This window comes from Emydura macquarii, unplaced genomic scaffold, assembly GCF_026122565.2.
Source record: "Emydura macquarii macquarii isolate MOO-44397 ecotype Brisbane River unplaced genomic scaffold, CSIRO-AGI_Emac_v2 contig_2979, whole genome shotgun sequence".
NCBI classification, from domain to species: domain Eukaryota; kingdom Metazoa; phylum Chordata; order Testudines; family Chelidae; genus Emydura; species Emydura macquarii.
The window spans coordinates 530,819-548,176 of record NW_027133116.1 but is presented as its reverse complement, the minus strand read 5'-3'; the positions used below and the strand labels follow the sequence as shown (position 1 = coordinate 548,176).

The 17,358-nt window shown below is 46.4% G+C and overlaps 2 protein-coding genes across 2 annotated transcripts; both read left to right on the top strand.

Annotated features, from left to right (window-relative positions):
* The first annotated feature begins 930 nt into the window (after window positions 1-930).
* On the top strand, window positions 931-5,024 carry LOC137167747 (epidermal differentiation-specific protein-like). The gene is made up of 2 exons (XM_067570031.1): window positions 931-996; window positions 2,653-5,024. Exon 2 carries the CDS (start codon window positions 2,768-2,770, stop codon window positions 3,779-3,781), a length of 1,014 nt encoding a protein of 337 aa, XP_067426132.1. The 5' UTR covers window positions 931-996; window positions 2,653-2,767; the 3' UTR covers window positions 3,782-5,024.
* A 136-nt stretch (window positions 5,025-5,160) lies between these two features.
* On the top strand, window positions 5,161-7,572 carry LOC137167746 (epidermal differentiation-specific protein-like). The gene has a single exon (XM_067570030.1). It carries the CDS (start codon window positions 5,940-5,942, stop codon window positions 6,972-6,974), a length of 1,035 nt encoding a protein of 344 aa, XP_067426131.1. The 5' UTR covers window positions 5,161-5,939; the 3' UTR covers window positions 6,975-7,572.
* Window positions 7,573-17,358: the final 9,786 nt, after the last annotated feature.

The following is a 17,358-nucleotide window of genomic DNA, read 5'->3' as shown; positions in this document are numbered from 1 at the left end:
TCCAAAGTTCCCAGGGTGGGCTCCTCTCCCGCCAGTTGAGTGGTAAAAGTTATTATCTTCGCTCCTTTCCTCCTCCCTCAAACGTTTGAGGTGAGGCTGGTGTTTTCTTCATCGTGTTTCAACATCCCTTACTTAGACCAGTTGTTCAATCACTCTCTCTGTCTGCACCCACCTCAATTGCTCAGTTATTCACACTCCAATCACCCAGTGCCAACTCCTAGCTGAAGAATTCACATATTATTTTTTTTAAAGGAAACATTATTTTATTTTTGCCAGTGTCTTTCACAATGAGGTTGGTATATTACATGTCACAGTGTGTTGTTTTATACTTAAAATAGGGTTTTTACAACTATATTGAAAGTGGGTCAAATTAACAGATAAAATGGTCAGTGGAGTGGTTTTACAAACCATCTTAAACCACATAGAATTATGCAAAGTACAGACAGACTTGAATTATTCTGCAGTCAATGGACATTTTAAAAGGCTGAAGTGAACATTTCAAAGGGTAGAACAACAGGAGTCAGTTGAGGTTTTAGCTTTTGATTAAAGGGACAGTGTGTCAGGCTAAAGTGCCTCTTGGTAGGAAGGCGGGGGGTGGGGTGTTCCTGGCTCTGTTCTTTCATGTATTTAATGAAAATAGGATTGGGCCAACATCTCTGTGCTTGGGTGTTTATGATGTTCCCTGCTTCATGACACATGTGCATTTTCTGCTGAACACTTCTGAATAAATTCAGATAAAGAAATGCTCCAGTCACGTTCTTGTTACCATTCATGGTATTTCCCTGGGACACTCAATTGCTATTGAGCACAGATAGCACAAGTTGTGAGCTCCTATTGGGCGGCTATGTGATATTGTGATAGTGAGCAGCCAATCTTCAGGTATAAAGCTGGTTGGACAGAGCCTCTCCTGTCTGCAGCAGCAGCTGGATAGGAAGGTGCATCCAGAACTCTCTACATGTCCGAAGCTGAAGCCAGAAGCTGAAGCCAGAAGCAGAGGTATGAATTGTTAATTTATTATTATGCTGTCTCTCCGCAGCTGATGAAAGCAACTAGAGAAGAATTACAGAGAGAGTGTGGGTTTAGTTGCATGGTTCCCATGAGCTCACCACATCCCCTGAGATGATTTGACAGCAGCTGCAGAAGGAATTTAACTCTCAAAGAGAGGAGAGGCTATTGCTACCACCAGAAGTGAGAGCGCCCCACCTGTATGTAGGAGAGGTGATTTCTGAGCGCGGGAGGAGACGACACCCCTAGAAGGGGAAGGAATATTTACTTTGCAGGAAGAGGCAGCAGATACCACAGGAATAAAGAACAAGGCCCTTTTTAGTCCAAGTATTTAGCCAATATTTGGGGTCTTGTGTGTGGTTTCCATTAGGAGGAGATATTGATGATAGTCTGGTATTTCTCTGATGCCATCCTCATTATTTACAAAGTCCTGGTTCCCTGAACACAGCAGGAACCAAACAACTGGAGGGAGTTTCCTTGTTCACAATTCAAAGCCTCTTTCCAGCCAGTGCTCTGCCCAGAAACCTCTCTCTCTTGGCTTTTTCTCAGGGCTGTGCGACCGGTGCTTCTCTTGCTGTGTCCTTGGCTTTCTGTCTCTCTTTCCCTGCTTTCCAGCTGCTGCTGACTCACAGACACACACACAGCTGCTCACCAATCAATGCCCAGCCCTTCTGTTTGCATCCAGTACAGTCTTTGGGTGGCGGCTTCCCTTTTTTCAGCTGTCATTAAGGAGGGAAGGGCTGTGGGTAGAAGGTGTGAGGGGGTCGGGGAAGAAGTGGAGGGGGGGGAAGAACATTTCAGACGTTATTTCCTCCTTGTGAAGGGTTGTTATGGAATTGTCTCTTCAAGGGAAGTGATGGAAACATCATCACGTAGGGAGAAATCCAAGAGTGCTGGGAACAGACTGTCGGGAACTGTAGAGGAGTCCAGTCCACTCACCACAAGTACACCTCCCTGCGGCCAGGTCTGGGAATGAGCTCTCACCCCAGCTAGTGCCCCTGCCACTGGTTACTCACACCATGACCATGACCCCTCACTCTCTCTTCCCAACTTGGGATGCTGTCTCACCAGGAGTCCGGCTGCTCCCTCTTTGTGACTCAGCTCTCTGGCCAGGCTACTGTACAGTCCCCGCTTTCCAGGGTAAGAAAGTCCCCTCAGACAAGCTGTCCATGTGCTGTCGCAGGCAGTTCTCTGTTCCAACCCCAGGTCCTGTGGCCCTTGGCCAGCGGCTGAGAGGGGAACCTGGCCTGCCGCCTACTCCTGGTTCCAGCCCAGGCACTCTATGACTAGCAACCTCGGTCTGCTCAGTCTCCGTCCTGTTTGCTGTTTCCCTGGTTTTCTTCTTATCCCACGTCTCTATCTCATGCTGCCTGTGTCCATGAGTTTTACATGTTCCATGCAGATAGGATCCCGGGTGACTGAGGGGAGCCTGCATGGAACAATAAAAGTTCTGCCTTCCCAGCAGAGAGGGCTGGGAAACAGGAAGAGCCACCACAGCCCCTCAGGGGAGGCTCAGCCTTTCCCCACCTTTAATACCAACCATCCTTGTCGATGCACATCCCTCCAGACCTGCCACCCCACTGGAGTCATGGCTCCCCCATACAGCAATGCTGCAACTCATGCTCTGTAACTTTTCTCCCATCACAGCGCACGTTGTCAGAGCAAGAGCTGCATCCGACTCTGCTCTTCGGGACACACTCCTTCCTGTCGGGCGATTCAGCCAGAGCCACTAATCAGAGGGACATTCCCAGCAAAGTGCAGAATGAATAAGATCATCGTCTACCAGCATGAGAACTTCGGGGGACTGTCCAAAGAGTTCACCTCCGACATACGTGACCTGCGACAGGTGGATTTTGATGACACCATTTCCTCACTGAAGGTCATTGGGCAGCCATGGGTGGCCTTCAAAGATCCTGATTATCGAGGACAAGTCTGCGCTTATGAGGAAGGTGAATACGGGAATATAGGTATGAATGACCGCATCTCCTCTCTGCAGCTGGTTAATGAAGACTTGGAGGATCCTCAGATCACCCTCTATGAGCACCCAAACTATGGAGGGCAAAGTAAGGTGTTAACGAATGAGACCAACTTGTACACCGGATATTTTGATGACAAGGCATCTTCTCACATTGTCCAGAGAGGTGCTTGGGTCCTCTTCGAGCACCCCAATCGAGGTGGCTGGTATTATGTGGCCCGGTCAGGAGAGAGGCTTCCCGACTATGGGAGGCTTAGATTCCACGACCAGTGTTCCCATGTGTATCCCTTGCGATCTGGCCGCCCCATTGTCACTGCCAAGGTCTTATGGGAGCAGAAGAAGGTGGAGAAGGAGAAGGAAATTGTGATTGATGAGATTGTGGGAACCAACAGAACAGATCATGAGCAAACCTTCACCACCACCACCAGCAAGGAGTACGAGACCTCCACCACACACAGCTTCAACTTCAGTAGCTCCTCCACTCTCAAAATGGGAACCAAGGTAGAAGTGGGGATCCCAGGCGCCTCCGTCTCTGTGGAGACAGAAATATCCACCACCCTCACCTTTGAGAAAGGGAAGAGTGAGTCAATCACCACTAGGGAAAAAGTTGAGGTGTCTCTGCCAGCCACGACCCCTCCCCACACGGAGCTGACCATCAACGTCGTGAGAAAGGAGGTCACCATTTCAGTGCCAGTGGAGCTGACCATTATGCAGGGCGGGAAGATGAAGATTGAGTATGGGGAATACCGGAGCACATCAGGGCGCAGCATCCACACCCAGTACACTGAGAAGAAGATCTAGGTTCCAGCAGGGAAGCATCTTTCCCCCTGCTGAGCCCCTTGTGTTTCCTGCTCCTTTCACACACACCCTTCATGTCTGCTTCCAAGAGAGGGCCAAGGGGGTTTAGTCTGTCCTGTCCTCTCTCAGCCATGCATGAACTGGTTCTGACACAGGCCTCCTCAATTGATTGCTGTCTCCACCCTACCCTGCAACACAGGGTGCGTTAGCAAAGGAGACTTACATCCACCCCCACTGCATTGTCCAATGGGGTCGGCTGGGATCCCTCTGGAGGGCGTTTCAGAGTACAAGGTGTAACTAGAAACTCACTGAATTACCTGCTTTTCCTCTATAGGTGCAAACATGAGCTGCTTACGCAGGTTTTACTCTCCCCATGACTCCAACGAGATTTCTGTGTAAGGATCTCCGGGTTGGGCCCAATATTGGGACACTGCAATTTTTAACAGCAGTTTTGTATTTGATATAGAATGCTTTATACGTCCAAAGCCCTCTGCAGATATTAGCTAATTCATTCTCACCGTTCCCCTTTCAGAGAGGTAGCACGTTTCAACCCCACTTCCAGGAAGTGATGCGACTGGCCATGGGCTCCCCAGTGAGTCGCTGGTGGAGCTGAGGTTAGAATTCAGGCTCTCCTGACTCCCAGCTCTGTGCTCATTTCTCTAGACCCCATTCCTTTGCAAAGAGCTTTTATTAGATATTTTCTTGGCATTTTGGAACATGAGCTGGTACCTGGCTCCATGTCCCCCTCCAGAGAGCTGCAACACCAGCTTCTCAATACCCTCCATAGGGAACCTGGGTCTTCATTTTTATCTGACTCAGGTCCTTATCTGGCCCCCATGACAATAGGATTTGAGCATCTCCCACCCATGAATGCATTTATCCTCACAAAACCCCTATGAGCTAGGGCAGTGCTATCCGCCCAGATCCATATATGGGGAACTGAGGCACAGAGAGGCTAAGAGACTTGCCCAAGGTTGACAGTGGCAGAGCAGGGAATTGACCCTGAGTCAGGCTAGCACCTTAATTGCAGGACTGCCTAGCCCAGTATCTCTGTATCTCCAAACCTATGTCCCTGGGGAGTTGTATTTACACTGATGCTCACAGTAGCTTTGTTCCTGCTCAGAGTCTCCCTGGGAGATGCTGTTATGCAGTTTCCTGATGCTGAGAAATGTCACGTGCTGAAGTTTTACTGCAATTTGTTCTTCTGATGTTTCTTTTCTCTGCTTAATAAAATGTCTGGAACTGGCACGGAACTGAAGGTTTTTCTATCCACGTAAAAATCAGGGGATGCGATGCCGTGACAGGGAGGCTGCTGATTTGCCCTTTTGCTAGTGGATGGGCACGGGCATACAAGGGTGTGCTGCTCCCAGACACAACTGAATCCCCAGCCCTTATGTTTGCATCAAGATAGTCTTTGGGTGGTGGCTTCCATTTTTACAACTGTCATGAAACAAAGGAGTATTTAAACTGCTATGTTATTTAGCCTGAATGAAAGGTGGGTACAATGCCCATAGCTTCAGTGAGGTGTGTGACTATCTGTAGATCAAAGACTCACTTGCTGGGAGCCACCCAGCCTCCCGCATAACAGTATGTTGAAGGAAGTAAATGCTGACACTAAGAGAAATGCATGTGTGTGATCTTTATTTATTAATGCAAGAAACGTAAAATTCTGTGGGATTCCTTCCTGTGGTGTGTACATAACTCTTTCTATAACCACAGTGGACAAGTCAGCATTTCTGATGTCAATATCTACAAAAAAAAAAAAAAGGGAACCCCAAATGTGTGTGGAATGTAGGTAACATTAGGACTAAAAGGAGTGAAATCCCCTGAACTGAGGAATATCTGGGCGGGATGCTCGGCAGTAGAGTAAAGGGATGATACTAGGCCTAGTCTAGGAGCCTCCCCACCTGTAGCAGGCACTTGGGGAGTTGGGATAATAAAATTAGTATCAACAAAGGCATTATTGACCCACCTAGGGCAAACGTTGGGGGCACTGAATTTCCCATCATCCCCTATAAGTTAGCTTGAGTGGCTCACTGGTGTTTGTTCAGCTACTAGTATATTTATCTGTAGTACTTTATTCAAATTATGTTAACTCCTGATTTTTCTTTCCAGTGGACATTCATACACAGAGATATCACCCCACCCACCCAAACCCAGAATGAATAAGATAATTGTTTATGAGCATGCAAACTTTCAAGGATTCCGTAAAGAGTTCACCTCCAGTATCTCCAATCTGGGGTTTGCAGATTTCAATGACTGCATCACCTCTGTGGAGGTTATTGGCCAGCCATGGGTGGCCTACCAGCATCAGAATTATGATGGAAAGATCTGGGTGTTTGAGGAAGGTCAACACCGCAATATTGGTCATGAGGCGAATGATGAGATCACTTCTCTCCAGCTGATTACTGAAGACCTAGACAATCCTCAGATCACCCTGTACGAACACAGTCACTATCGAGGGCATAGTAAGGTGGTAAGAGAAGCAACCAACCTGGCCTGGGGCACTTTTGATGATAAGGCATCTTCTCACGAGGTCCAGAGTGGCGCCTGGCTATTGTGTCAGCACAGTGATGGAAGCGGCTGGCGTTATGTTGCTAGAGAAGGTGAATGTCTTCCAAATTATGGATCAATCTATCTGAATGACAAACTTTCCTATCTGCGACCCCTAAGACCAGGCCGCCCCACTGTCACAGAAGTCAGGGTGTTGTGGAACCAGAAGAAGGTGGAGAATGAGAGGGAGATGAAGATTGATAACATTACGGGAATTAATAAGACGGACTGGGAACAAACCTTCACCACCAACACCACCAGGGAGTATGAAACATCCATCACGCAGAGCTTCAACTTCAGTAGCTCCTCCACTCTCTCTGTGGGAACCAAGGTGGAGATGGGAATAGATATAGAGGTGCTGAAGGCCACATTTGGCATAGAGGCAAAAATATCTAACACCACCACCTTTGAGAAAGGGAGTAGCAACTCAACTAAGCACACCGAAAAAGTTGAGGTGTCTCTGCCAGCTAGAATCCCTCCTCACATGGAGCTGACCATTGAGGTCATGAGGAAGGAGGTTTCCCTTTCAGTGCCGGTGCAGCTGACCTTCAGTCGGAACGGGAAGATCTATACCGAGGATGGGGAGTACCAGTGCATTTCAGGGTGTCATATTTACACCAAGTTTTTGGAAAGGAAGATCTAGGCTGAAGATCAGGTGAATCAGACTGACTGCCGCTCCTTCTCCATCCACTGTGGCAGCTCATGTCTCCTGCAAAAGAGGGCGAAGGGGGTGTAGTCTGTTGTGTATTATTGCTGAGCCTTGTATTAACCAGCTCTGACAAAATGATTTACTGCATGATCTTCAGCTGCTTAATGTACCTGCACTGTTCCACTCCCAAACAGCAAAGGAGATTTAGAGTCACCCCACTGCACTGTCTAACAGGCAGGGCTCAGGTCCCTCAGGAGAGTCAAGAAAGCAATGCAGTCACACGGGTGATTATAACCTCATTCAGCTCCCTGCTCATTCCCTGCTCATGAATGTCGGAGCTCCTCACTCAAGTTTTGCATTGACTTGAAATGGGAGTTTTGCCTGAGCCAGGCCCTCAGAATTTTGCTCAAAATTAGGGAAAGTTTGTTTTTTTTAAAGGAAATGAGGTTTAGTAAAACTGAATGAGTGCCGATATTTTATCAATTATACCCGCCCCTGTTTGTTGTTTAGAGGATTACCATACAGAGGTCAGGCACATCACCTTAAAACCTGTACATTTTACACTAACATTCTTTGAAGTAAAGGTATGCCGTAGGGGATGTGGGGGCAGGGGGTGGGGGAAGGAAGATAAGGCTTTCTTCCCACTAAGGCCTTACACAGGAGTGGCGATCGTGATTTTATTAGCCTCATTCCCAGCGCAGATGGCCGGGAAGGGAGGAGAAGAAGAAAAAGAGAACAGACTAACTAGAATTCACACCGATTAACAGAAACAAGGTTTGCCCGAGCCATGACCCCGTTCCCTGTAACTAAGGCCTGACCATTTGTCCAGCTTTTAAGTCTTTACTCTCCTACAAAGCAAAGGTGACTTATTCGTTCTCCCACACCCAGCGAGGGTATTACCATACTCCTATATATAAATTTACTCTGTTACATTCCCTCGGTAAATAGATGGCACCTACCTAGTCTCTCCAAATTCCCTCAGTGACGTGTTTCCCTGAATAAATGCCATTTATCACTAACAGGAGAAATCTCAGCTGAAGTCATATCACATGGTGCCTGGTGCTGTGTGCGCCTCCTACTGCTACATCACTGGCTTCTCGATATTCAACAGATGAAATCACAGGGATCTGAGAATTCATTTCTACCTGTAACCCAATAGCCCTACTGAGTTGTGTTCCTGTCTCACTGAGCCTCAGCTGTGTATTTTTCCGAGATGCTGTTCCGCTGTTGACTTTGAATGAAAAATACCATCTGTGGAATTCTTACTGTGATTTGTTCTTGTGATTTTTCTGTTCTATGCTTAATTAAATGTAAGAATCTGAAATTCCTGTCTTTTCTGTCTAAAGAAGGCAGGGAAACCTGCAGTTACACATCAGTCAAGTTGATTTGTAGCCTGATTTTCAGCGGTGCAGAACAGCGGTCCAGATGTGGAAAAAGAATGTGAACGTGAGTTTCCCATATTGCAGGAGTGGCCTAGCCACTGTCTACAAGGACCCGTCATCTTGGAGTCACTGCTGAATGTGCTGCTGAGTCTGTAATGAACTGAGCTAATTAAGACTCATGCACAAGCTTCTCCCTGCCTGAAATATGATCATAAATGGCTCATTCCTTTAAGGCAAAGTTTTCTCAAATCCTGCTGTGCAATGGAACTAATGCTGCATAGAAGCTGACTGCGAGAGTGCCGAATCATTCCCAGTCAGACAATTTTTCATTATAGATTTTGTTCTGAGTGGAGCAGGCGCCATATCACAAAACATCCCATGCAAACAGCTTTGCTATTGGCACCAACTGGCTCCTCCATTTGGGCGATCACAGCACCAGACTGATAACTGAATGGGCTGTGGAGAATTAACAGACTTTACATCCTAGGAATATTCCTCTAGCTAAGGGTGAGGTAGCTAGGATGGGCGTGGTACCAGAGAAACTTTCAGTAGCGCCACTTGTGCATGATCTGTGGGGAGCCCAAGGCTGTGGGGAGCCCAAGGCTGGAGTATTGGAGATTGGGGTACAGCACCTCATTTGCTCCCATTCCCTGCCAGTGGCATATAATAGTTAGGTCTCCTGGGGGCTGTAATACCCTTGGTCTAATTTCAGTTGCTGGATTTAGTGTAGAGGTGCTGGCTGGTGTGGTTGGCCAGCGATATACAGGAGGTCAGACTATGACATGAGGGTCCCTTCCGGCCTTCGATTCTGTGACTGTATGACTCTGGGAGGTGCAGTGCTGCGGCAGAGCTTTGTACAGGACGTGCTAAATCTCGATGCAGTTTGCGACTGATACATGTTGGTGGCCAGCTCGATGGACTGGGCAACGGGGTGCTGTGGTGCGCTGAGGAACACTGGCCAAAACGTGTGTGGCAAAGAAGTGGAATGTCAGTGGGTGATGCAGTTCACAGCGGAGGTGCACTTACAGAGCACAAGCGTTTGTGTGTGTGGATTTTCCAGGGAAGTGGTAGCCAGTGGTAGCTCAGGCCAGGGTTCAGGTTTGATAACAGCATGTTCTGATGTGAACAGGTAATGTTATATGGGATCTGAGAAGTGGAAGGTAGGAAGTGCTACCAGTCAGGACTGCCCTAGTTACATAAAGGCTCAGTCCTGTGTTGTTGAGGGTTTCTTCAGTTAAGAGAATCGTGTTGAACTGACAAAGTTATGTGGGGTCCCAGGTTACTTTGCAGTTTGCTGCTGGCCAGGATGCAGGTTAAGTGGATTGATCTTTATGGATGTTTCCACTGTGTTATACAGACCCCATTTTTAGACAAGCTGTTATCCATTACATTCCGCAGACTGAAATATAATCTAACATGTTAGAAAAAAAAAGTAGCCAGAGTAAAAGTTTTAAAGCTCATATAAACTTGTAGGAAAAGAGCAACTTGTCTTGAATGGCTCCAGGCTTCAGTCCAGAAGGCGTTTTCTCTGCGACATTGTGAACTCCTCCGAAGTGGATAGCTCAGAGGTATTCCTGAAAGACACTTAGCTTCACTGCCTCAGCCACAGAAATGAGAACCATTCGGTAGTTGGATAATTCTGAGATCTGCTCAGGGGCTTCGAAATGGGACATGGAACCTTTCTCCTTTAGCTCACCCACCAGAATTGCTGGCTGAATAACTGTTTGCTGTGAATTTTGACACTGAATAATTATTCAGCTCTAGTTGTCTACAAACATTTCTGTAACCCCCTTGCCAATTGGCATTAAGTGGTTGTAGGGTCATGTCTTCATCTGTGGCAAGGCACCCCCTCAGTCCTGCCGGGGTAGGGCTCCCTTCTCTGGTAAAACAGGCCTGGGGTAAATCTGCCCCCCCCGGATGAGCTTCTCCCCCGGGCACTTCAGGCTTTGAATGTTCTGAGTGGGCCTTGTTTCAGACCCGAGGAATGCCCCTTCAACACACCGGGGGGGGCGGGGAGAGAGGGAGAGTGTAAGTCTATCAAACCCAGACCCAGGGGGCAATACCTTTCCCTGACCCCCTCGGTGGGGCTGCAGTTGTGGTGGTGCAGATCTGGGGGGGTGTCAGTCCTTCCCCCAAGCTGGTGCTCATTTTTGGCAGTCTTCTGGGTTAGATAGTCTGCCTCCCTGCTGTCACAAGCCTTCTCCCCATTACTCAGGCCTACCTCGAGCGGGTTCTACGGGAGGGTGCTCCCCGCCCACTCCTCCCCCAGGGCCCTCTGGATCTTTTGATTTGGCCCCTGCCCCGCCAGCCCCCTCGGCCATCCCCACCACACACCCCAATCCAGCTGCAGGATATGCAACTGGTTCGCTTTGAACGGTGCCACGAGCACAACTCTACACACTCATGCTCCACACTCTCCATTTCCTACCCTTGTGTCCTTCCCTAGTATCAAGTGGCAGGACCTTTTGCCACCTGTCAAGGGTGAGGAACCCCAGTCAGCCAGTTTGTATTCTGACTTGGTTCCACGGCCCACCGGCCATATTAGCTGTGTGCTCCTTCATGGAGCTGTGAGCACGGGCGTGTACCTGTCGCGGTTCACCTCTCGTCCCGGTATCTGTCCCTTTTGCGGTGTGAGGGAGACCCTGGTGCACGTATATCTGGAGTGTGCCAGGTTGCAGCCCCTATTCCGGCTCCTCCTGAGGTTCTGGCTGCACTTCTCCCCACACATTTTGATATATTCACACCCCAGCCGTGGCCCCACAAAGTCACAGAAACTCCTTCTCCACCTCCTCCTCACTTTGGCCAAGATAGCCATCTATAACACCAGGGAGAGGATGTTGGCTGAGGAAATTACTGTTCATTTCTTTTCTTCCTCATCACTAAAGGACAATCAGTTTGAAACTGATAAATGGGTTTTCTTACACAGTGCCTAATTTACCAGTGTAACTCCCACAAAACTGGGTGAATGAGCAACAAAATGGCAGATGAAATTCAGTGTTGATAACTGCAAAGTAATGCCCATTGGAAAGCATAATCCCAACTTTACAGGCAAAATGATGGGTTCTAAATTAGCTGGTATAACTCAAGAAAGATTTTGGAGTCAGTATGGATAGTTCTGTGTAAATATCCTCTCAATGTGCAGAGGCAATCAAAAAAGCTAACAGAACGTTAGGAACCATTAGGAAAGGGATAGAAAGTATCATAATGCCACTATATAAATCCCTGGTACACCCACACCTTGACACTGCGTGCAGTTCTGGTCATCCCATCTCAAAAAAGAATTGGAAAAAGTACCAAAAAGGGCATAAAATGATTAGCAGTCTGTTACAACTTCCATATGAGGTGAGATTAAAAAGACTGGGCCCGTTCAGCTTGGAAAAGAGACGACTAAGGGGAGATATGACAGAGGTCTATAAAGTCATGAGTGGTACAGTGAAAGTTAATAGGGAAGTGTTATTTACCTCTTCACATGAAAGAAGAACCAGGGGTCAGCCAATGAAATTAATAATCGGCAGGCTTAAAACAAACATAAGGAAGTACTTCTTTACACAACACAGTCAACCTGTGGAACTTGTTGCCAGGGGATGCTGTGAAGGCCAAAAGTATAACAGGGTTCAAAAAAGAGCTAGGTAAGTCCCTGGAGGATAGGTCCATCAATGGCTATTAGCCAAGATGGTCAGGGATGCAGCCCCATGCTCTGAGTGTCCCTAGCCTCTCTTTGCCAGAAGCTGAGTGTGGGCATCATGGAGCATCTGGTGCTGGTCACTGTCAGAACACAGAATACTGGCCTAGATGGACCATTGGTCTGACCCAGTCTGGCCATTCTTATGTCCTTATTATATGCTTGGCAGGTAATTTTTTCTCAGTTTATTTTTGCTGACATTGTAGATTGCTCCACTTTTCTTGTAATTTTGTTTAATCATTGAGTTTGCCAGTTACTTCATATCAAAACTATGGAAGAGGAACAAGGCATACTGAACAGCAGAAAAGGAGAACCCTCCTCATATGTAAAGTGAATGTTTTCGAGATACAAGATGCTCTTACAATAGGTCACATGGCCAGGTTTTTGATCTCCCCAGAAAAGTTTATTGACCTGTTAATCAGCCAATGTGTTACGATGTGTCACAGATCTCAGCTGCAACTAAATGAACAAGCTATAAAGGAGCCTAAAGTATTTTTTCATTGAGTGTAGAGTTGAAAAATGAAATTGTTTTTTTATATGAAATTGGAAATGAAATTGTTGTTATACATGAAATTGTTCTGGAATAAGACTGTTTTTATAAATTGCTTTGTATGAGATTATTAATTAAACTTTACGGTTGTTTAAAAATGAGATATTGACTTACCCTCATTAACCCAAACAAGAAAGCTCAGATCTTATTGTAACAAAAAGGGGTTGGAAACCCATCGCCACCCTCTCAATAGAGCAAGCAGAGGAAAGGCTCTTAAAATTTCCCATAGTGTGGACCCAAAAGAAAACAATGCCTCTGTTAAAACTGTAGGCGAACTGGTACCCCCCCCAAAACAGTATCCTTATCCAAAGGAAGCGGATTTCCAACATGTACAAATTGTCCAGGATTTAGCACAACAGGGAGTTATTAAAAACACCAATTCCCCTTTTAACTCTCCTGTATGGCCAATCTTAAAGGCAGATAGAGTCCTGGCGACTAACTATTGATTAGAGGAGGATTAACAAAGGGTCTGTACCTATGGCTCGCATTGTATCTGATATGACCCAGGTTATACAGAAAGTGCAAGCCACCTCCAAATACTGTTCGGTGATTGATTTGGCTAACTGCTTTTTTGCTATACCCTTACACCCAGAATCACAGCATCGGTTTGCATTTACTGTAAAAGAACAACAATATGCATTCTGTAGATTACCACAAGGGTTCCAGAACTATCCTGCTGTTGCATACTGGTGTGTAGTAGATATGCAGGACCGCTTAAACCCACAGGAAAGACCATCTGTCTTCTCCTGTGTAGATGATAACTTGATTTTTGGGGCAAACTGAGGAACAAGTACAGAAACTCACCGAAAATGTTTTATCCCTAATCCAGGAAACTGGGTTTAAAGAGAGTTTGGAAAAAACTCAGTTAGTACAACCACAGGTATTGTAGGTATAGTAATCGGGAAGGAGGGGAGGCAAGTGGATCAGCACAAGGTAAAAGAATTATTAGATTGCCAGCCCCCATTGATGTGCACTCTTTACCAATTTTGCTGGGTTGATTCAATTTTATGTGACGACATATCTATAAATATGCTGGGATTACACTTCCTTTATGGAAATTGCTAAAGAAAATGTCTCCATGGGAATGGGGATCAGAACAAGAGTCCGCCTTAAATGCCTTAAAACAGAAAGCTGTAAGAACTCCATCTTTAGGCTTTCCTAAAGAATTAAAGCCGTTCGCTATCAGAGTGGTTGCAAATGAGGTCGCACTAGCAGCCACTCTCTTACAAAATAACAAAGAGGTCGAATTAGTGCCGGTGGCATATGACTCCAAGAAACTCCAAGGCACAGAGTTCAGTTTTGACCAATGTGAATGTGAGTGTTTAGCCACAGTTTGGGCAATTCAATCCTTTGAGCCACTCAGAGGTACAGCGCCTATTACCATTCGGAGTACCCGTGCCCCCCTTAAATACATCTTATCTGGTAAACTGATAGGGGGCAAGCTCTCTAATACACATCTGGCTCAATGGACCCTCATTTTGGTTAATAGAAGAGTCACTACTGAAACTGTATCTAAGCCTGACCTGCTAACCAATGCTTTAACTGAAAAAGGAACTGAGCTGGAATGCCCAGAGGTTACTCTAGAACAAAGAATTGCATTGGTAGAGATATCCCCTCTAAGGGAACTGGATACAGAAAGGCAGGAAAGGCATATTTGGTCTACTGGTAGCAGCTCAATGGTAATCAACGGAACACGGTGGATTAAATAAGCCGCCATATAACTGGAGGAAGAAGTGATTCAAAGATACTTAGACCACATCTCAGCACAACACACGGAGCTTCGTGCTACGTATCGAGTTCTAAAACTAGATGAAAGCTCCCCAGGCCAATATAGATCTACGCTGATTCTGTTTTTGTATGAAAGGAATTCAATATTGGATGTTTGATTGCAGCGAAACGATCGGAAGAGAGCCGATGGGAAGGAGATAGCATACCTAGAAGAGTGGAAATGGATCAACACGTGGGTAATTAACAGCCCTCATCAATTAAAAATCCGAGATGTTCAAGCACATAGCAAAGAATCAAGCACAGAGCCTATGTGGAACAGCAGAGCCCATGCCATCGCTCGGCAATAACGTAGCAGGTGTTACCAGAAGCCAATTGCTGCCACCTAGTGACAGAAGTAATGACTGGAGCTGAACCTCGGGAAAAACTGAAAGACAAGAGCTTATGACTGTGGCACAGCATTTCACGCATGAGGGACTAGAGGGGACCCTAAGAAGGGTGAAGTAGGTAGTAGAACGGGAGGGTGTGGATGCTGTTGTGAGGACATGGGCTAAATCGTGTCTGCTGTGCAAATGACAAAGCTTCTCTCTCACACTGGCAACCCATGATGCACCAGTGACAGTTGGGACTCTGGCCTAGGATTCAGATGGATTTTATTGACAAGTTGCCAAAAAGCAAAGATGGATTTCAGTATTTGCTGGTCATTATAGATTTCTTTTCAGGTTGGTTGGAAGCGTTCCCTACCAAGAACAATAATGCTAAAACAGCAGCTAAGAAGCTCTTTAAAGAAGTAATAAGTAGATATAGGACCCCAAAGACTCAGATAATGGGGGCGCTTTTGTGGGAGAAATATTTACAGTGATGTTACATGTTCTAGGTATTACTCAGAGGTTTCATATCCCATACCGGCCACAATCTTCAGGCCAGGTGGAAACAATGAATCACACCATCGAAGCAGCATTACGGACAGTAGTAAACCACACCAGTAAAGATTGGCCTGAAAACCTGCGTTTGTTCTTAGCTACGATCTGCAGCAGCAACAGGCTGAGAACTAAAATTCAGCCCTATCAAATTCTCTTTGGGCAACCAATGAGGTTAATGATTGATCCTGAACATTTTACTGAACATTCGGAAGAACACCCCAGGGCAACACAAACTGACTTTTTTCAGTGGCTAAAACAATTACAGGAGGACAAAACCACATTGCAATTCAGAATGAATCAGGCCATTGAGCACATGAACAAAAATCTACCCAGACAAAAAGCCATGGAGTCAACCTTGTGGGAAGCTGTAGACCAAGTGGTGTATTTAAAATTGGGTAAAAGGGATCATACCTTAGAGTCCATAGCTGACCATCTCAGTCCTTTGGTATACTGTTTTGAGAAGGACAGGAAACTTAAATGGGCTCATATATCTCAGATAAAACTGTTTTCTTAACAGTATGTGCTTCATCCCTGCTAGGTATTGCTACCACCTGGTCCTGTATAAGGAACCCGAATGGTCTCAGCTGATTACCCCCAGCCCTGTAAGGTCACTGGTACCATAAACTGATTAACAACAATATTTTTCTTTCAAAACTGCAGAAGTGTTTATAGGAGATAATTTCTTGTTATTAGTCCCTAAATGCATGTTATTGTTATTATTCTTGTTATTAGTCCCTAAATGCATGACCTTGCACTTTCCACTATTAGATTTCATCCTATTTCTGTTACTCCAGTTTACAAGGTCATCCAGATCGTCTTGTATGATATCCCAATCCTTCTCTGTATTGGCAATACCTCCCAACTTTGTGTCATCCACAAAATGTATTGGCACATTCCCACTTTTTGTGTCAAGGTCAGTAACAAAAAGGTTAAAGAAGATTGGTCCCTGGGGGCCCGGGGACAAAGAAGGTCAGCGCTGGGCCAAATTCCTGTAGGGCTGGGAATTGGGCCCAGGCTTTGGACACGAATTGTCCTACACAGAACCCCTGGCTCGGGCTAACAAGGCCATGTACTATGCAAGCAATAATCATGTGCTGATCACAGCAGCTTCCTAGCCGTGGAGTTGGGGGGGGGGTGGGGTGTAAACGCTGAAGTAGGGCAAAATGACCTGACCAATCGGTACCATGGTAACAGGGTTATAATACGGGCAGGCCATGTCCCCCCCTTCTATTCCTCCCCGCAACATCTGGACAAAGAAGATAAGACTTGCAGTTGATTCCTTAAGGAAATTTATGATCATTCCTGCTGTCAAGATAGCCACATTCACAGCAAAACCGCATATGCCTCAGGCAGGTTAAGTGGTAAATAATAAACAGAGGCAGTATAATTATATGCCTCCTATAGCCATTAATATTCATTTTATAGCTATCTATATCCCCAAATAGGGGTTTCATGGGGCATTGTAGAAGTGTGTGTATTTACATATTATTTTAGATAAAAAGTTGTAAAGTAGTAAACTCGGGGCTCACTTCGTTGGTCACAAGGCAAAGGGAGACCAGTGGTCTAAAGGCTGTAACCCAATAAATGCTCCTTATCATCCCACAGCTGGTATTTTTCATTCATACTGAGATTTGTTCTTGTCATTTTTCTGTTCTGTGCTTAGTGGGACAGACAGCTGGCTTCACCCTAATGCCTCTCATAGTGGGCCAGGGCTTCACCAGATACCCCATCTCCCCAGGCAGAGAGATGGGGACCTGGGACCCAGGCCCACCCACACTTCCAGCTCCTGGCCTATGCATAGCAGCTATGCGTTGCTGGCACCACACTCCCACTACCATTTTTCCCCTGGGCTAATTTCTCCCCTCTATCTCCTCAGGCACTGCTTCCTTGCCCCCTGCACTGAGCTTCCTTACCCAGGCCCCTGTGCCTGGAGGCATGTCTCAGTCCTGCCAAGACAAATTCCTGCTCCTACTGCCTTTCTCAATGCTCCAGCTTATACCTGTCTGGAGCAGAGGGCTTTTATCAGGTACCTGGCTGGGCCTTAATTGGCCTCAGCTGCTCCTAATTGCCCTCTAATGACTCTGGCTAGTCTGCTGGGAACAGAGCTCTGAGCATG

Excerpts from the sequence above, each read along its gene's own strand:
- LOC137167747 (XM_067570031.1), top strand. The coding sequence starts at position 2,768 with ATGAATAAGATCATCGTCTACCAGCATGAGAACTTCGGGGGACTGTCC.
- LOC137167746 (XM_067570030.1), top strand. The coding sequence starts at position 5,940 with ATGAATAAGATAATTGTTTATGAGCATGCAAACTTTCAAGGATTCCGT.